We start from the raw sequence: 17,756 nt of genomic DNA, 5'->3' as shown, positions 1-17,756 counted from the left end.
ATGAAAACGGTTTCTCCTCTATGTGTGCTATTTGTTGTTTAACAGCTTTTGTTTGACTTTTCTTTTGTATAATGGTTTTTGATGAAGCAGAAGAAAGGACTTCTTGAATAGGATCAGCAGATAGATATTTGCTGTGAAGAGTTTTATGTATATCTAGAATAACGGCATGTGCTTCACATGAATCTGGTGGAATAACATGATCATCTGTTGTAAAATATGAAAATATCAGATTTCCCTCTGAGCTACTGGTACATTCATCTGCCAAGAATAAAACTGATTTTATTATTTTTATTTAACCCCTTAACGACCGCCGATACGCCTTTTAACGGCGGCCGCTAAGGGTACTTAAAAAAGTGAATAGCGCCCCCCAGAGTCGGATTTTCTCTGGGGTCTTGGTTGCCGAGGGTAGCCGAGACCCCAGAGAACATGATTCGGGGGGTTTTTACCGACCCCCGAGTTGCGATCGCCGGTAATTAACCGTTTACCGGCGGTCGCAACAAAAAAAAAAAAAACGCGATTTGCCATTTAATTTCTCTGTCCTCCGATGTGATCGCACATCGGAGGACAGAGAAATAGGGTCCCCGATGGCCCCCGATAGCCCCCAATACTCACCTATCTCCCCCGGTGCTCCTCGTGGCTCCCCCATGGGCGCCGCCATTTTTTTTCCGGGAAAAAATGGCGGGCGCATGGGCAGTGCGCCCGCCGCCCGGAAGATCTTTGGGGTCTCGGCTGCCGGGGGTAGCCGAGACCCCAAAGAACATGATCGGGGTCGGTTTGCACCGACCCCTGTTTTGCGATCGCCGGTAATTGACAGTTTACCGGCGACCGCAAAAAAAAAAAAAAAAAGCGATCTGTAATTCTCTGTTCTCTGATGTGATCGCACATCAGAGGACAGAGAAATAGGGGGATTCGGGGACCCTATCATACTCACCCGGTGTCCCTGGGTCCTCTTCTGTCTCCTCCTGCCGGCCGGCTTTTTCCTCATGGCGGGCGCATGTGCAGTGCGCCCGCCATCTGCTGCCATCTGTCGGCCGGCAGGAGAGACGAGTTGGGGCTAAAATTAGGGTTAGGGTTAGGGCTAGGGTTAGGGCTAGGGTTAGGGTTGGGGCTAAATTTAGGGTTAGGGCTAGGGTTAGGGCTAGGGTTAGGGTTAGGGTTGGGGCTAAATTTAGGGTTAGGGCTAGGGTTAGGGTTAGGCTACTTTCACACTAGCGTTTTTTGGGTTCCGTCGCAATGCGTAGTTGGAGAAAAAACGCATCCTGCAAAAGTGCTTGCAGGATGCGTTTTTCCTCCATTGGCTTGCATTAGCGACGCATTGTGACGGATTGCCACACGTCGCATCCATCGTGCGACAGATGCGTCATGCTTTGGCGGACCGTCGGCACAAAAAAAGCTACATGTAACTTTTTTGTGCGACGTGTCCGCCATTTCTGAACTCCGCCCCCGCCTCCCCGCACCTCACAATGGAGCAGCGGATGCGTTGAAAAAACAGCATCCGCTGCATCTGTTGTGCGGCGCTTACAACGCTAGCGTCGGTACGTCGGCCCGACACACTGCGATGGGCCGAGTACGACGCTAGTGTGAAAGTAGCCTTAGGCTTCTTTCACACTTGCGTCTCTACGGGGCGGTCGCAATGCGTCGGCCAGACGTACCGTCGCATGTTGTGAAAATTGTGCACAACGTGGGCAGCGGATGCAGTTTTTCAAAGCATCCGCTGCCCAGTCTATGTCCTGGGGAGGAGGGGGCAGAGTTACGGCCACACATGCGCGGAAATGGCAGACACGACGTACAAAAAAAAGGTTACATTGAACTTTTTTTGTGACGACGGGGCTAAAGTTATGGTTAGGGTTGGGGCTAAAGTTAGGGTTAGGGTTGGGGCTAAAGTTAGGGTTAGAGTTGGGATTAGGGTTAGGGTTTGGATTAGGTTACGTTTGGGATTAGGGTTACGTTTGGGATTAGGGTTGGGATTAGGGTTAGGGTTGGGATTGGGGTTGGGATTAGGGTTAGGGGTGTGTTGGATTTAGGGTTTTGATTAGGGTTATGGTTAGGGTTGAGATTAGGGCTGTTTTGGGGTTAGGGTTGTGATTATCATTAGGGTTGTGATTAGGATTATGGATTGAGTTGAGATTAGGGTTAGGGGTGTGTTGGAGTTAGGGTTGGAGTTATAATTTGGGGGTTTCCACTGTTTAGGTACATCAGGGGGTCTCCAAACACGACAGCCAATTTTGCGCTAAAAAAGTCAATTGGTGCTCCCTCCCTTCTGATCTTTGCCGTGCGCCCAAACAGTGGTTTACCCCCACATATGGGGCATCAGCGTACTCGGGATAAATTGGACAACAACTTTTGGGGTCCAATTTCTCCTGTTACCCTTGTGAAAATAAAAACTTGGGGGCTAAAAATCTTTTTTGTGGGAAAAAAAAATATTTTTTTATTTTCGCTACTCTGCATTATAAACTTCTGTGAAGCACTTGAGCATTCAAAGTTCTCACCACATATCTAGATAGGTTCCTTAGGGGGTCTAGTTTCCAAAATTTGGTCACTTGTGGGGGGTTTCTACTGTTTAGGTACATCAGGGGCTCTGCAAACACAACATAACACCCACAGACAATTCTATCAAAGTCTGAATTCCAAAATGGCGCTCCTTCTCTTCCGAGCTCTGCCGTGTGCCAAAACAGTGGTTTACCCCCACATATGGGGTACCAGCATACTCAGGACAAATTGGAGAACAAGTATCGGCATCCAATTTCTCTTGTTACCCTTGTGAAAATAAAAACTTGGGGGCTAAAAAATCTTTTTTGTGGAAAAAAAAAATATTTTCTATTTTCACTACTCTGCATTATAAACTTCTGTGAAGCATTTGGGCATTCAAAGTTCTCACCACATATCTAGATAAGTTCCTTGGGGGGTCTAGTTTTCAAAATGGGGTCACTTGTGGGGGGTTTCTACTGTTTAGGTACATTAGGGGTCTGCAAACGCAACATAACGCCCGCAGACAATTCTATCAAAGTCTGCATTCCAAAATGGCGCTCCTTCCCTTCCGAGCTCTGCCATGCGCCCAAACAGTGGTTTACCCCCACATATGGGGTACCAGCATACTCAGGACAAAAACTTGGGGGCTAAAAAATCTTTATTGTTAAAAAAAATATATTTTTTATTTTTACGACTCTGCATTATAAACTTCTGTGATGCACTTGGGCATTCAAAGTTCTCACTACACATCTAGATAAATTCCATGGGCGGTCTAGGTTCCAAAATGGGGTCACTTTTGGGGGGTTTCTACTGTTTAGGCACATCAGGGGCTCTCCAAACGCGACATGGCGTCCGATCTCAATTCCAGTCAATTTTGCATTGAAAAGTCAAATGGCGCTCCTTTGCTTCCGAGCTCAGCCATGCGCCCAAACAGTGGTTTACCCCCACATATGGGGTGTCGGCGTACTCAAGACAAATTGTACAACAACTTCTGGGGTCCATTTTCTCCTGTTACCCTTGGTAAAATAAAAATTTGGAGGCAAAAAATCATTTTTGTAGAAAAAATGCGATTTTTTTATTTTCACGGCTCTACGTTATAAACTTCTGTGAAGCACCTGGGGGTTTAAAGTGCTCACCACACATCTAGATAAGTTCTTTAAGGGGTCTAGTTTCCAAAATGGTGTCATTTGTGCGGGGTCTCCACTGTTTAGGCACATCAGCGGCTCTCCAAACGTGACATGGTGTCCGATCTCAATTCCAGCCAATTCTACATTGAAAAAGTAAAACGACACTCCTTCTCTTCCAAGCTCTGCGGTGCGCCCAAACAGTGGTTTACCCCCACATATGGGGTATCGACGTACTCAGGAGAAATTGCACAACATCTTTTGTGGTCTAATTTCTCCTGTTACCCTTGTGAAAATAAAAATTTGGGGGCAAAAAATCATTTTTGTAGAAAAAATGCGATTTTTTATTTTCACGGCTCTACGTTATAAACTTCTGTGAAGCACTTGGGGGTTCAAAGTGCTCACCACACATCTAGATAAGTTCCTTAAGGGGTCTAGTTTCCAAAATGGTGTCACTTGTGGGGGGTTTCCACTGTTTAGGCACATTAGGGGCTCTCCAAACGCGACATGGCGTCCGATCTCAATTCCAGCCAATTCTGCATTGAAACAGTCAAAGGTGCTCCTTCACTTCCAAGCTCTGCGGTGCGCCCAAACAGTGGTTTACCTCCACATATGGGGTATCGGCGTACTCTGGAAAAATTGCACAACAAAATTTGTGGTTACATTTCTGTTTTTACACTTGTGAAAATTGAAAAAAATGGTTCTGAAGTAAAATGTTTGCAAAAAAAAGTTAAATGTTCATTTTTTTCTTCCACATTGTTTCAGTTCCTGTGAAGTACGTAAAGGGTTAATAAACTTCTTGAATGTGGTTTTGAGCAGCTTGAGGGGTGCAGTTTTTAGAATGGTGTAACACTTGGTTATTTTCTATCATATAGACCCCTCAAAATGACTTCAAAGGTGATGTGGTCCCTAAAAAAAACATGGTGTTGTAAAAATGAGAAATTGCTGGTCAACTTTTAACCCTTATTACTCCCTAACAAAAAAAAAATTATTTCCAAAATTGTGTTGATGTAAAGTAGACATGTGGGAAATGTTATTTATGAACTATTTTTTGTGACATATCTCTCTGATTTAAGGGCATAAAAATACAAAGTTTGAAAATTGCAAAATTTTAAAAATTTTCGCCATATTTCCATTTTTTTCATAAATAATCGCAAGTAATATCGAAGAAATGTTACCACTATCTTGAAGTACAATATGTCACGAAAAAACAGTCTCAGAATCAGCAGGATCCGATAAAGCGTTCCAGAGTTATAACCTCTTAAAGTGACACTGGTCAGAATTGTAAAAATTGGCTCGGTCATTAAGTACCAAATTGGCTCTGTCACTAAGGGGTTAAGAGTTCCTTAAAATTATATTATTATTTACATTATATATTTTAAAGCTTGTAATGTAATTTAATTACCAACTGACTAAAAGAGTAGCCCAAAAATTGTTTTCTTTCAATGTTTTACAGTTGAAATTGTCTTCTCCATAGGTTCATATATCAATGTGACCCTCACCAATCTTTTCCACTTACTTGTTCAGTGGAGTATCACAAACGTGGCCTTAGGCCTTAATAAAACATACTTATTTCCTGTAGTGATATGTGATAAAAAAATTACTTTTTTTCAGGGAGTCAGATCCATTTTTGGTCATGTGTCAGTTTTACTATCTGGTTATTATGTGTTTTTTTGTTTTTACTTACTAAAAAATATACTGTATATAAATGCTTTTTCAACCTTCTCATATCATCTGCTGAGTGACAAATGGACAGCACTTAAGTGCTATTTGAGTGCTATCCATTTTTATTCATAGACCCATTGGTAAAAATGAATTAGTTTGTTCTGTAAATCGGATCAAAAACAGCCTGTCACAATTCTGTTTTGGATTCGTGGCAGCTCTGGTTCTGCCATCATTTAAATCTCGCTTTTTTCATTTCGGCCAGCAAGGGTTAATGTCAGTTTCCCCTTGCTGGCAGCTGCTTTGTTGCTAGTCAGCTGATGTGGGTGGTGACCACTCCCACCATTCTTTAAAGAGCCACATGACTCATCAGCTGATTGTCAGTGATAGAGCATTCTATGTTGACCAAGCCTGGAGTACAGAGCTCTCTGGTTGCAGTAGTGAGTCCGCTGTTTTCATGGAGTTCGTTGTCCTGGTGCCTTACCCTCTGCTATGTGGTGCTTTGCAGCAGAGACAGTTGTTAAGTATAAATTCGCCTCTATCTGTCTGTCTTGTGGTTTGTCACTCTCCCTGTTTTTTTTATAATCTGCAGTGGTGAGTGCACTAGCCAGCCATTAGTGAGGTGATAATCAGGGACTAGGCACGTGACGGCAGCTTAGGGCTTTAAGGAAGTTTATGGACATGCTCAGGTTGAAGTTCAGGTGTCCCCATCCCTCATTCCCTACGGATAGGGCCTTCCTCACCCATTCCATCCCGTTGTAGGAGTAAGTTGTGTCGTTAGCCAGACATTACCTTGTCGGTCGTGACACAGTCATATTTACTATTTTTCTGGTGGTCAGTCGTAGGCTGGGATCACAATTGTGTTGTAGCGTTTCATTCATCTATTCCATTTTAAAAACAGAATTCATGACCAAAACTTATCTGCTGCAAATCTGATGGAAATGGAACCAATAGTGGTCTCACTGATCATTATGGGGTTGGTCTAGGTTCTACTATGTTTGATTTTTTTTTTTTTTTTTTTAAGTTCTGCTTGTTGTGCTTTTTTTTACCATTCTAAAAGCCAAAATGGATAAAAACAATTGTACCAATTACAGATGTCCAAAAATAATATGGTAACTGTATTTAACAGGTTGTGTTACAATTACAGAATCACAAAATATTTCAATGTTTACTGTGATTGATTTGCACCTTTATTTTCAATAGTAACTTTATCTGGAAAAATCTTAGACAATAACTGTTCAGCACTTATAATATACTGGCATGTAGAGAAATATCTGTATAGACCAGTATATTATGCTTGAAAAGAAAATATATAAGAAGTATATACTTTGCAATGGCATACAATCATGCTATGGCTTTGGAGGATATATGTCTGGGTAAAATAGTGTATTCTTTGTATAACTGATAAATCTTTAAGTATAAAATCTCTATTAAAAACTTTGTATGAAAATGCCCTAAAAGAAATCAGCATATGATTCCACGAGCCATTGAATCTGTAACTCTCTGCATTTACTGGTCACTACTCACCTGTGCAGTTATCTGTAGGAATCTCCTCTTTACACCGCTCATCACCCCTCACATATGTCTCTGTAGTATTAATACATTTGACATCTTTACCCTAAAACAAATATTGTAAAATTCACAGACAGATAAAGACGTTTAGGGAAAGGATTTTGAATAACAGAAAAGATCAAATAGCTGCAGGTCTCCAGTATATATTCATCCTGTCGGCTCCTAATTCCAACCAGCAGTCTCCATCACCAGAAAAGAGAGAAGATCCAAACAAAATCTAATGTCTATGATCAGGTTTATCCTGTCATCTCCATCAAGTATAAAACATCTCCTTTTCATATAGAGAAGCTTCAATCATAAAAGGGCGAATATCTGTAATTAACTAGCCATTAAGTGTATTCAGAAGACCTTCATAGCCTTCTGCAAGTCATTGGGAAAATTTCATGACACCTTCTCTCCATCTACCTGGTATTTTCTAGTGTACAGACCTTTGGAAGAAGGGGACGGGGATATCTCTGGTGTTGTCCTCTTACTGGATAGAGCTGTAGGAAACACATTCAGGGACTGAGTTCATTTTTTTTACATACAGATAAGTTATAAGCCGTTTGGATTTAGTCCTGTCTATTACCTGGTGATGTGAGGGGCTGGGGAACCTCCATCATGACGTCCTTGTACAGATCTTTGTGTCCTTCTAAATACTCCCACTCCTCCATGGAGAAATAGACGGCGACATCCTGACACTTTATGGGAACCTAATCAAGAAAAAAAACCTAGCACTCAACTTTGATGCGTTTTGTGAAATTTTATTGTAGTACCCAACAAACGTTTCGGTCCCTCATACGGACCTTCATCAGTAACTACCAGTGGAAAAAAACCAAAATAACAATATAACAAATAATGTGAACAACAAAAGTATATACAAAATTTGTAACTAGAAAATAGTACAGCATCCATGTGATCACGGGTCGCATGAGAAAACATATAGACATGCTGAAGAGGAACCAACGACTATTGAGGCACTTATCAGTCCATGAGACAATAGAAAATGAAGATGTGAGACACGTACCGTACTTAACTGTGGCTTGGGCATAAAGAGACAAAAGGAGTCTCAGGGCACATAAACATGCAGCGCCTGTGGGTCACATAAAGGTGGATTAGTGACTTAAAGGTGCTGAGGTGTGAAGTATACCCTGAATGAGTACCTTACCAAAGCGCTGGGCTGGTATGAATACTATGGACAAAAGGAGAGCATACATGGGGTGAGCGCTAAAACAAAGGAGCTGAATAGGAATGGTGTGACATAGCTCAAGAGTTAATTACCTGTTGGAGACCTGGCAACATGTGCAGTGATCAGACGCGGTGTCCGCCGCTGGTCTGATGTGGGGGTGTACTGACCGCTGTTAAATAAGCCCGGGGAATGTCCTAATGATGTTCTGCTCCAATACAAACAGCGCTCGTAAAACCGGAAGTGACCTCATAATGAGGAAGTGTCCATCAAAGCCAGTGCGTGGCTGTGCAGCCTGTTGTGCCTGCATGGTAAGGGACGGCGGAAGTGACGTGCCGCAGTGTTCCTGTGCAAGGGAACATGCTGCGGTCAAATAGGTTCCGCTGGTTGAGACAGCCGATAGTACCGACGTGAATGGAGAGAGGGGGTGGTGCCTAAACGGAGATCCAGTGAGTGGAGACAGGACTCCGCTGTACATGCCATATTCAGTGCCGGATTCAGCCATACGTGTGCTAGAGGTGGTGAAAGAGCTTGATCCAGTGCAGTCATAGAGTGGTAGCAGTGACTTCAATACAGACGGCTCTAGTAATAGACAGAGATATGGATTAAGGATATGGCACATATAGCGCAAAAATGCAAGTGTATAACAGTACAAATACTACCTGTGAGAGAACTTACAGGGTAATCCGGGATAATGGTACACATGATAAATACTGTCAAACTTATAATATGTAAGGGGTAAAAACATAGAAAGCAGTCACTGGGAGAAAAATAATACATCAAATATATTTGGTCACCAATCTCTATCATTGAGATCACTAATGTCCGTTCAATTATGGATAAATGATGTTATACAAAACATTGAGCTAATTGTCAGATAAATGAGGCCAGATCGTACTCCCTATTGAGACCCAAGGGGTGGAGGGTCTCTAAAGTGTGGATCCAGAAGGCCTCTCTACGCTTTAAGCGAGCTACCCGATCTCCACCTCGTCTCATAGGGGGGATGTGTTCAATCACCTGGAAACGTAACTGTGAGACGTTGTGACCCTGAGTGTTGAAATGTGATGGGATGGGAAGTAGAAGTTGTTTACAGCGAATTGTGGATTTGTGTTTGGAAATCCGATCGCGTATAGGTTGTGTGGTCTCTCCTATGTATAGGAGGCCACATGGGCATTTAATCAGGTAGATTACCCATGAGGAGGTACAAGTGAAATAATCTGGAATGTGGAATATTTTCCCAGAACGAGGATGATGAAAAGTGGAACCCTTGAGGACATTGTGGCACTGTGAGCAGTTAAGGCATGGAAATGTTCCTGTGCGGGGATTCTGTAGAAAGCGTTGTTTTGAGGATAATTTATTGGATCCTACATCAGCCCTGACTAATGCATCCTTTAGATTAGGAGGGCGCTTAAAGCAAGGAAGGAATGGATTATTGAATTCCTGAATGGTAGAGTAGGCTTCTGTTAGTAGATGCCAGTGTCTTCGTATGGACCTGTGCAGAATATAAGCGTATGGGTGGTACGAATGGATGAATGGGATACGATGCGAGGCTCTATTTGGAAATTTCACAAAACGCATCAAAGTTGAGTGCTAGGTTTTTTTTCTTGATTATATTAAGGTGTGGGAACCTACCTTAGCACCATATACACAGTAGTGCACACGTTTTTTCTATAACTTTATGGGAACCTGACACATACAATGATACAGTCATCCCCCGATCCCTCCATAGCATTACTGTATAATGTCCCAGCATTCCCAGCAGTGTCACCTCTCCAGTCAGCAGCTCAATCATCTTGTAGGTGAGTTCTAGGATCTTCTGGTCATTGATGTCCTCATGTATCAGGGGGTGAGGTGGAGGCCCTGTGATTGGGCTCAGGGGTCTTCCCCATCCCTCAGACACAGGGTCCTGACAGCGCTCACTAGAGGTCTTCTTCACTACTGTGTAATCCTGGTTATGGAGAGACGCATTAATAAATCTCACTACAGACATTCCCAGAGTCCTCACCTCTCCAGTTCTGTCCATCTGTTATTCCCATAGATAAGAATGATGTAATGTGACGTCATCAGAATCTCTCACCTCTCCAGTAAGCCGGAAGAGGATCTCTAGGGTGAGGTGTAATATCCTCTCCACCATCTTGTCCCTGTCCCTCTCCATCCTTGTAGGGTCACTCAGGAGAATTCTCTTATATAGAAGATCTCCACTGAGAGGATCCGATATTGTAGGGACCTGAATGGGGAGAAGATGACGATGTAACATCATAAAGATCCCATGTAAGAAACCTCCGGAGCTGTTACCGGAGTCACATGATCACTACATCCAGTCATGGCCCCGTCCTGCCCCCGGTATAACACACAGTCCCATTATAGTCACATACAGAGATTTATCACAGGCTCAGCACTGAGGGGGTTAATGCCCCCTGCGCCCAGTAATGGGGAATCTCCAGCACCTACCTCCACCTGCAGAGCCGCACACCACATATATGGCTGTTCTGTGCACAGGACCTGGGATGAGGTCACGGTCATGTGATCAGTCACATGGAGGGGGGAGTCAATCTAGAATTTGCAGGAAGTGACCACATGCAAAAGATGAAGTCTGCACTGGTGACAGGTAATGAGGGAGCAGGGGACTGTGTGACAGAGGGGTAAATGGCTGAATTCTAGAGGGCTACAGGCCCGGGTCTCTCTGACCACTAGGATATACAGTGATGCGTAAAGTTTGTGAACCCTTCAGAATTGTCAATTATTGCTTAATTAATTTGACTTAACAATACGTCAGATTTTCCCACAAGTCTTCAGAATAAACAGAACCAAATAGAAGAAATGAGTAAAATATATTAGACTTTGTAATTCATTTTATTTCAGAAGATGATCTAATGTCCCTCGTCTGTGAGTGGCAGAAGTACGTGACCTGTTCCTCTCAGTATCTGGTGTGGATCCATTCCTGGTAATTGCTGATTAGTCCTGCACATAATTTTAGAGGAAATTTAGCTAATTCCTCCCTACAAAACAGCTTCACCTCTGTTATACTGGAAGTTTTCTCCCGTGAAGTGCTGGCTTCATTTCCTTCGACATTTCTATAGGACTAAGGTCAGGACTGTGACTTGGCCATTTCAAAACTTTATCGTTGTTCTTAATCCTTTGTAGATCAATTTTTGTGCCTTTGATTATTGTCTTACTGCCTGATACACATTCCTTTGAGATTCAGTTTCTGGGCAGATATCCAGTTTTCCTATAGAATTTACTTACTATATTCAGAATTTATTGTTCCATCAGTGACAGCAAGCCATCTTGGCCCAGATGCAGCGAAACAGGCCCAAACCATGGTACCACCACCATCGTATTTCTCAGACGATATGAGGTTGCTATGCTGTAATGCAGTGTTTTTCTTTCTCCAAACATAACTCTTCTCATATAAACTTTAAAGTTTTGTTTTGGTTTTCTCTGTTCACTAAACATTATTCATAGCCTCCTGGCTGGTACAATTTAGCAAACTGCAGTTGGGCAGCAATGACCAGTAGCTTTCTCCTTACAATCCTACCACCCTCTCATACTGAATGCTGGGGATGTAGGAAACTTAGTATTGTGTCTGAGAGCCTTCATACTTTGGGGGAAACTGCTTGTGGGATCTGTGGGGAACAACATACCGTGTGTGGGGCTGTGTGGGCTCTCATGTTATGTGAGGGGCTGTGTGTGGCGCCTCACACTGCCGGTCAGATATGTGGGGGATATGATATTGTGCGTAGGGAGGATTCTGGTAGGCCTCATACTACATGTTGTGGTTGTAGGGGACATCATATTGTGTGTGAGTCTCCATACTTTTGGGGGGCTATGGCTGACATTATACTTTGTGAAGGGGCCCTCACACTGCCATGGGATTTGTGGAAGACATTACATTGTGTGCGGGTTCTGTAACGGGCCTTCACACTGACTGTGGGAGATATCATTCTGTGTGTGGCACTGTGGGGGCCTTCATACTGCCTGTGGGGTATATGCTATATATAGGGGATCTGTGGATTCATTATACTGTGCCGAGGGCACTTTATGGGCATCATGTTGTGGAAGATATTTTACTGTTTTGGGATTACTGTGGCAGCATCATAATTTGTAGGGAGCACTGTGCTGTCATTATACCATGCATGTGGAATGAAATTGTTGTGGGAATTCACTGAGGGGGTATCATGCAATATGGAAGGGGCATTTTTGCTGACATTATTCTCTATAACGGCCATTATAGGGGTATAGTAGTGGGTGAGAAGACCAAAGGGCTTCAGTATTGGCATACTGTACTGTACCTGGTGCAATACATGGTGCAATTCCTGGTTTTAAAAGTTTGAAGGTATGACCCTGCCTACTCCATCCATTTTTTTTTTCCAGGGGGGCGGGGGGCTTGTGGAGGGGCTTAAGTAGGACTTTGGCTATGGGGCTCCATGATTTTTATGTATGCCCTAGTCTGAAGAGGGTAATAATGGTCTTGAATATCCATCTTTAGTACACAGTCTGTCTGAATGTTGATTGGTGGAGTCCAAACTCTTTAGAGATAGCTTGGTAACTATTTCCAATCCGATGAGTATGAGCAACTTTTCGTCCGAGTTACTCTGCAATCGCCTCATTTCAATGCTACCATAAACTTCCACAAACACTTTGTAAAGATCAGACTTTGAGAGATACCTGTTCTTAAAATAAAAAGGTCCCTCATTCACACCAGGTTGTCCTCTCATTGAGTGGAAACATCAGATTCTAATTACACCTTCAAATTATGTATCTACTCATCCTAAAGGATCACAAATGTCATATTGGATTATTTTCCTCAATAAGAATTCTAATATTGTTGAGTTATTATTTTTATTTTCTTCACTTTGCTTGGTGTAGACACGTAGCTGGCAGAATGCTGGATAGGAGGTATTGAGAGGGTTAATAGGGCCAATATATGGGCCCAGGTTTTTTAGGAATGATTAGTTGAGATGGGTTATTCCCACCTTCCAGTCAAGGAGGTGCAGCTGGTTTAAAAGGGCAGCTGAGTTATTGATTCCTTGTCTGGAAGTAGAGGAGCAAACACCTCTGGTATTTGAATTTGTGGATGCAATTTGGAGGACCTGTGTATGTTGTTTAGAGTCTGCTAGAGGCTGAGTATTGTACTTTGAATATTGTGCAGCTGAACTGCTTGATTTTCTAATACTGCTGTATGGAAGCTTTGTTATTACTTTCTGCTGGAAGCTTATGGAGTTAATAAACCTTCCTGTTTAGACAAGAAACACCGTGCATGTGTGAACATTACTTTACCTGCGGACTGAAAGTGAATCCCTACACTAGTTTTATCACTTGTGTGAAGATCTTGTGTAGTTTTAGGTCAAATCTATACAGAAATATGGAAAATTCTGAAGGTTCCCAAATATTCAATCATCACTGTAACCTGCCCTACATAAGAAAGCTAAATCCTAGTGGACAAGGGGACCCAAGTCCTCTAGCACACTAGAATTATGCTAAAGCCAAAAAATCTAGTGGTGGCTCTCCAAGGGGAGGTATGTGGAGATTCCGCATTACTGGGCACAGGCCAGAACGTGTTCCCTTCTGTGTCGCTATATCAGAATACACTGTTCTACATATTTTCAAAAGTTGTCGTGTTCAGGTATGGAATGAGCTATTTCTTAATGATTTTGACCTCCTGAATTCAAATTTGACAATGAAAATTTAGTTGGCTCTTGTTTCTACGATATTAAAGAGTTTTCCTATTGCTTCTACATACAATTAATGCATAAAAGTTTCAGTACTTTGAAACATTATTATTTTTGCAAATATAAAGATGGTATATATTTTGTTATGCCAATTTTCCTATATTTATTTATAGACCTAAATATAGCAACAATTCAAATAACTAAAACATGTCTAAACAGAATTGTGAATTATATACAGTTACAGAAATTGCACTACAAAATTTGGTCCTATTTCAGTGACAACTTTTGCGTGTGTCTTGTACTCCTGATTTGGATTATCTCTTAGAATTGTCCAACAGTAATCTTCAAGCATTGATGGATTCCAATTTCCTTGATATCTTTTATCCATAGCCGCAATATCTTGGTGAAATCTCTCACTGTGCTTTAAGGACATGTTACAGCCAAGATACTTATATGTTTTCAGGAGATTTTCCACCAACTCTTCATAGTTATCTGCTCTTGAGTTTCCAATAAAACTAGTCACAACTAATGCGAATGTTATCCATGCAGTCTTTTTTTTGTCCTGCAACAAAAGGAAAAACTCCTCATCTTGAAAAAACTTATAAAGCTGAAGTCCAATAAAGACTCCTTCCTTTATGTTTGCTTCACTCAACCTTTGAAATTTATCAATGAAATACTTGCATGCTTTTGCATTTTTATCCCTTGCCTTTAGAAAGTTGATCATTAGGCCCAACCTTATATGCAATGGTGGTAACAAAATCTTGCGTGGGTCAACAAGTACTGAATACAGGACATTTTTACTCCCTGGCTGAAGTAAATGTCGGAGAGGCCAGCCTCTTTTAATGTAGTGATATTCTCTTGAACGACTCTCCCACTCACACAGAAACCAGCACTTTGTGTGTCTACCCTGGAGACCAAGTGAGAGGGCGACCACCTTTAAGTCACCACAGATGGACCATAAATGTAGGTTATAGTTCATGCACCTCAACAGCTGTCCCATGTTCTCATAGGTTTCTTTCATGTGGACTGGACAACTGACTGGAATTGAAGGTAGCACGTTGCCATTATACAGTAAGCTGACTTTTAGGCTTGTTTTGGTCGAATCAATGAAGAGCCTATATTCCTCTGGATTATGATTTATTTTCAGAGACTAAGATAGACTGACGATGTTGTTGTATTCAACAAGATTGCCCTTCATGAAAAAGTATTGCACAAGATCTTTATCTCGGTTACAGAACAAAGAAATCCAAACCGCCCACTAGGAGATTTCACTGATGTAGTCTGGAACCTAAGAGCTCAGTCTTAGGGTACTGTCACACAGTGGCACTTTGATCGCTACGACGGTACGATCTGTGACGTTCCAGCGATATCCATACGATATCGCTGTGTCTAACACGCAGCAGCGATCAGGGACCCTGCTGAGAATCGTGCGTCGTAGCAGATCGTTTGGAACTTTATTTCGTCGCTGGATCTCCCGCTGTCATCGCTGGATCGTTGTGTGTGACAGCGATCCAGCGATGCGTTCGCTTGTAACCAGGGTAAACATCGGGTTACTAAGCGCAGGGCCGCTCTTAGTAACCCGATGTTTACCGTGGTTACCAGCGTAAAAGTAGAAAAAAAAAAAAACGTACATACTCACATTCCGGTGTCCTTCAGGTCCCTTGCCGTCTGCTTCCCGCTCTGACTGACTCCCGGCCGTAAGGCAGTACAGAGCACAGCGGTGACGTCACCGTGTGATCTGCTTTCACTTTACGGCGGCACTCAGTCAGAGCGGGAAGCAGACGGCAAGGGACCTGAAGGACACCGGAATGTGAGTATGTACGGTTTGTTTGTTTTTTACTTTTACACTGGTAACCAGGGTAAACATCGGCCCTGCGCTTAGTAACCCGATGTTTACCCTGGTTACCCGGGGCCTTCGGCATCGTTGGTCGCTGGAGAGCGGTCTGTGTGACAGCTGTCCAGCGACCACACAACGACTTTCCAACGATCACGGCCAGGTCGTATCGCTGGTCGTGATCGTTGGAAAGTTGCAGAGTGTGACAGTACCCTTACTCTTGTGCAGATCCAAATCTCCAACAAGATCATTCAGTTCACTTTGTTTTATAAGGTGTGTTTCAGTTGAGGTTGCTGACAGAAAGTCTGGGTCGGGAGAGGAAGATGTTTCATGACACCAAGCACCCTCTTCTTCCTCACTTGACTCAACTGAAAATATTTCTGGTGCTTTGGGATCCTGCAATTCTTCTGTATCTAGTACTGGGCGTATTGCAGATGAAATGTTTGGATACTGTAAAGTCCACCTCTTCTTCGTTGAAACTCCTTTCCTAATGAGGGGCACCATGCAGAAATAGCATTTGATAGTGTGATCGGTTGGCTCTCTCCAGATAATTGGGACTTTAAAACGCATAGATTGCCTCTTTCCATGCAAGCACTGGATAAAATATGATGCGCATCTTTTGCGGCATATGTATGAAGCCCAAATTTTGTCCTGATCACCTATTCAGCAGCCAAAATACAGGTTGTAGGCTTTCCTTATCATGGTAGTCAACTTTCGCCTTTGTGACACAAAAGTGACTTCTCTGTATATGTAACAAAAACTATCTGCTTTGTTAATTCAAGAAAGAGGCATATCTGAAAAAAGCATATAGAAACATGTCAATATGCTAAAAAAATTAACAAAAGTAAGTGATGCAATTGTAATTAAGATTACGTCATTGTAACTGATTTGGCATTTTTTTATTAGTCACCCTAAGATGATAGAATACTGAAGGCTTAATAGACTAAATAGATAATTTAATAGACTAGCTACTAACATACCTCCCAACCGTCCCGATTTCAGCGGGACAGTCCCGCTTTGGCACCGGGGTCCCGCTGTCCCGCTTCGGGCATTTAAAATCCCGAATTTGCGGCCGCCGGTGAAGCAGCCCCGCCCACTCGGGAAGCGGAAGTTGCTGACTGAAATTACAGATTGGCATTTTAATTGTCCAATCTCAGTGTGCGGAATCCAAGCCATAGCAACCAATCAGGACGCAGCATGTCGGTTCGGTGGGCGTTTCTTGCTGCGGCCTTGGTAACCGCATCATGGTAACCCGCTGTACGGGGCGGGCGCACATTCCCGCGCACGCTGTGAGGAGCTGCACGCACTGACCCCAGCTCCGCCGTCCGCTCCCGGCACCATGAAGATCGAGGAGGTGAAGAGCACCACGAAGACTCAGCGCATCGCCACCCACAGCCATGTCAAGGGCCTCGGCCTGGATGAGAGCGGGATGGCCAAGCAGGCGGCGGCCGGGCTGGTGGGGCAGGAGAACGGCCGGGAGGTGAGGCTCAGGGCTGGGCATGCGTGGCTCTGGTGGGACTACAGGTGCCAGCAGGCCCGGAGATCTGGGATGCTGCCGCATCATGTCTGCACGTGTTGTTCACCACTCTGCTTGCTGTCAGTGACTGGAGACCTGAATCTCCTCCAGCTGTAGCAGGCTGACTGTTTGCTACAATGTGTCAGTGCAGGGGAAATGATCGCACTGGATGCAGTTGTAACGGAACCGCTGCTGTTTTCAGCTTCTGGATGATTAAAAGGGAAATCAGTCTTCACTGACAGCAAGTGGAGGTCTGGACGGTAGAAAAGACCTGCAGCCGACCGTGTACGAGCTGTCGCTCCACTATGATAAAAGGGGCCCTCGCCCGTCCCCCGGCCTCACTGTGTGTGTTACTCCCTCTCCCCAGGTCCACCTCTGAGTTGCCGCCGCTGCTCCTAGTGTCTGTTATTGTCTGCAGCCAATCACTTAACTCAGTTTCTCACCCAGAGTTGACGGCATGAGTCGCTGATTGGCTGCAGCGCTGTCGAAGTAACATGAGTGCTGCATATATATACAAAAGGGACTTGGCCCCTATAATAATTATACCAGCCTAAGGCCGGCGTCACACTCGGCGTAAGACAATACGCCACGTATTATACGGCCGTACTACGGGCGTAATACGGAGAAATGTCCCCAAAATATTGATCCGTAGTCAGGGTGTGTCAGCGTATTTTGCGCATGGCATCCTCCGTATGTAATCCGTATGGCATCCGTACTGCGAGATTTTCTATGGGGCTGTGCT

The 17,756-nt window shown here is 43.5% G+C and overlaps 2 protein-coding genes across 2 annotated transcripts in view; one reads left to right on the top strand and one right to left on the bottom strand.

Moving 5' to 3' along the window:
- Positions 1-5,551: 5,551 nt before the first annotated feature.
- Positions 5,552-10,501, bottom strand: LOC143767321 (oocyte zinc finger protein XlCOF29-like). The gene is made up of 5 exons (XM_077255562.1): positions 10,444-10,501; positions 10,070-10,219; positions 9,761-9,940; positions 7,396-8,574; positions 5,552-7,309 (listed from the first exon to the last, which is right to left on the bottom strand). The coding sequence occupies exons 1-4, from the start codon at positions 10,468-10,470 to the stop codon at positions 8,560-8,562; spliced, it is 372 nt and encodes a 123-aa protein (XP_077111677.1). The 5' UTR covers positions 10,471-10,501; the 3' UTR covers positions 5,552-7,309; positions 7,396-8,559.
- Positions 10,502-10,647: 146 nt separating this feature from the next.
- LOC143768151 (uncharacterized) overlaps positions 10,648-17,756 on the top strand; it is a 104,916-nt gene continuing 97,807 nt past the window's right edge. Inside the window, exon 1 of the mRNA XM_077256838.1 lies at positions 10,648-10,936. The gene's annotated coding sequence lies outside the window, so the exon portion shown is untranslated. The remainder of the gene's footprint in view (positions 10,937-17,756) is intronic.

The sequence above is a fragment of the Ranitomeya variabilis genome, chromosome 4 (genome assembly GCF_051348905.1).
Source record: "Ranitomeya variabilis isolate aRanVar5 chromosome 4, aRanVar5.hap1, whole genome shotgun sequence".
In the NCBI taxonomy this organism is placed as follows: domain Eukaryota; kingdom Metazoa; phylum Chordata; class Amphibia; order Anura; family Dendrobatidae; genus Ranitomeya; species Ranitomeya variabilis.
Note: the sequence above shows the minus strand (reverse complement) of the source record. Positions and strands in the feature narration are given on the sequence as shown.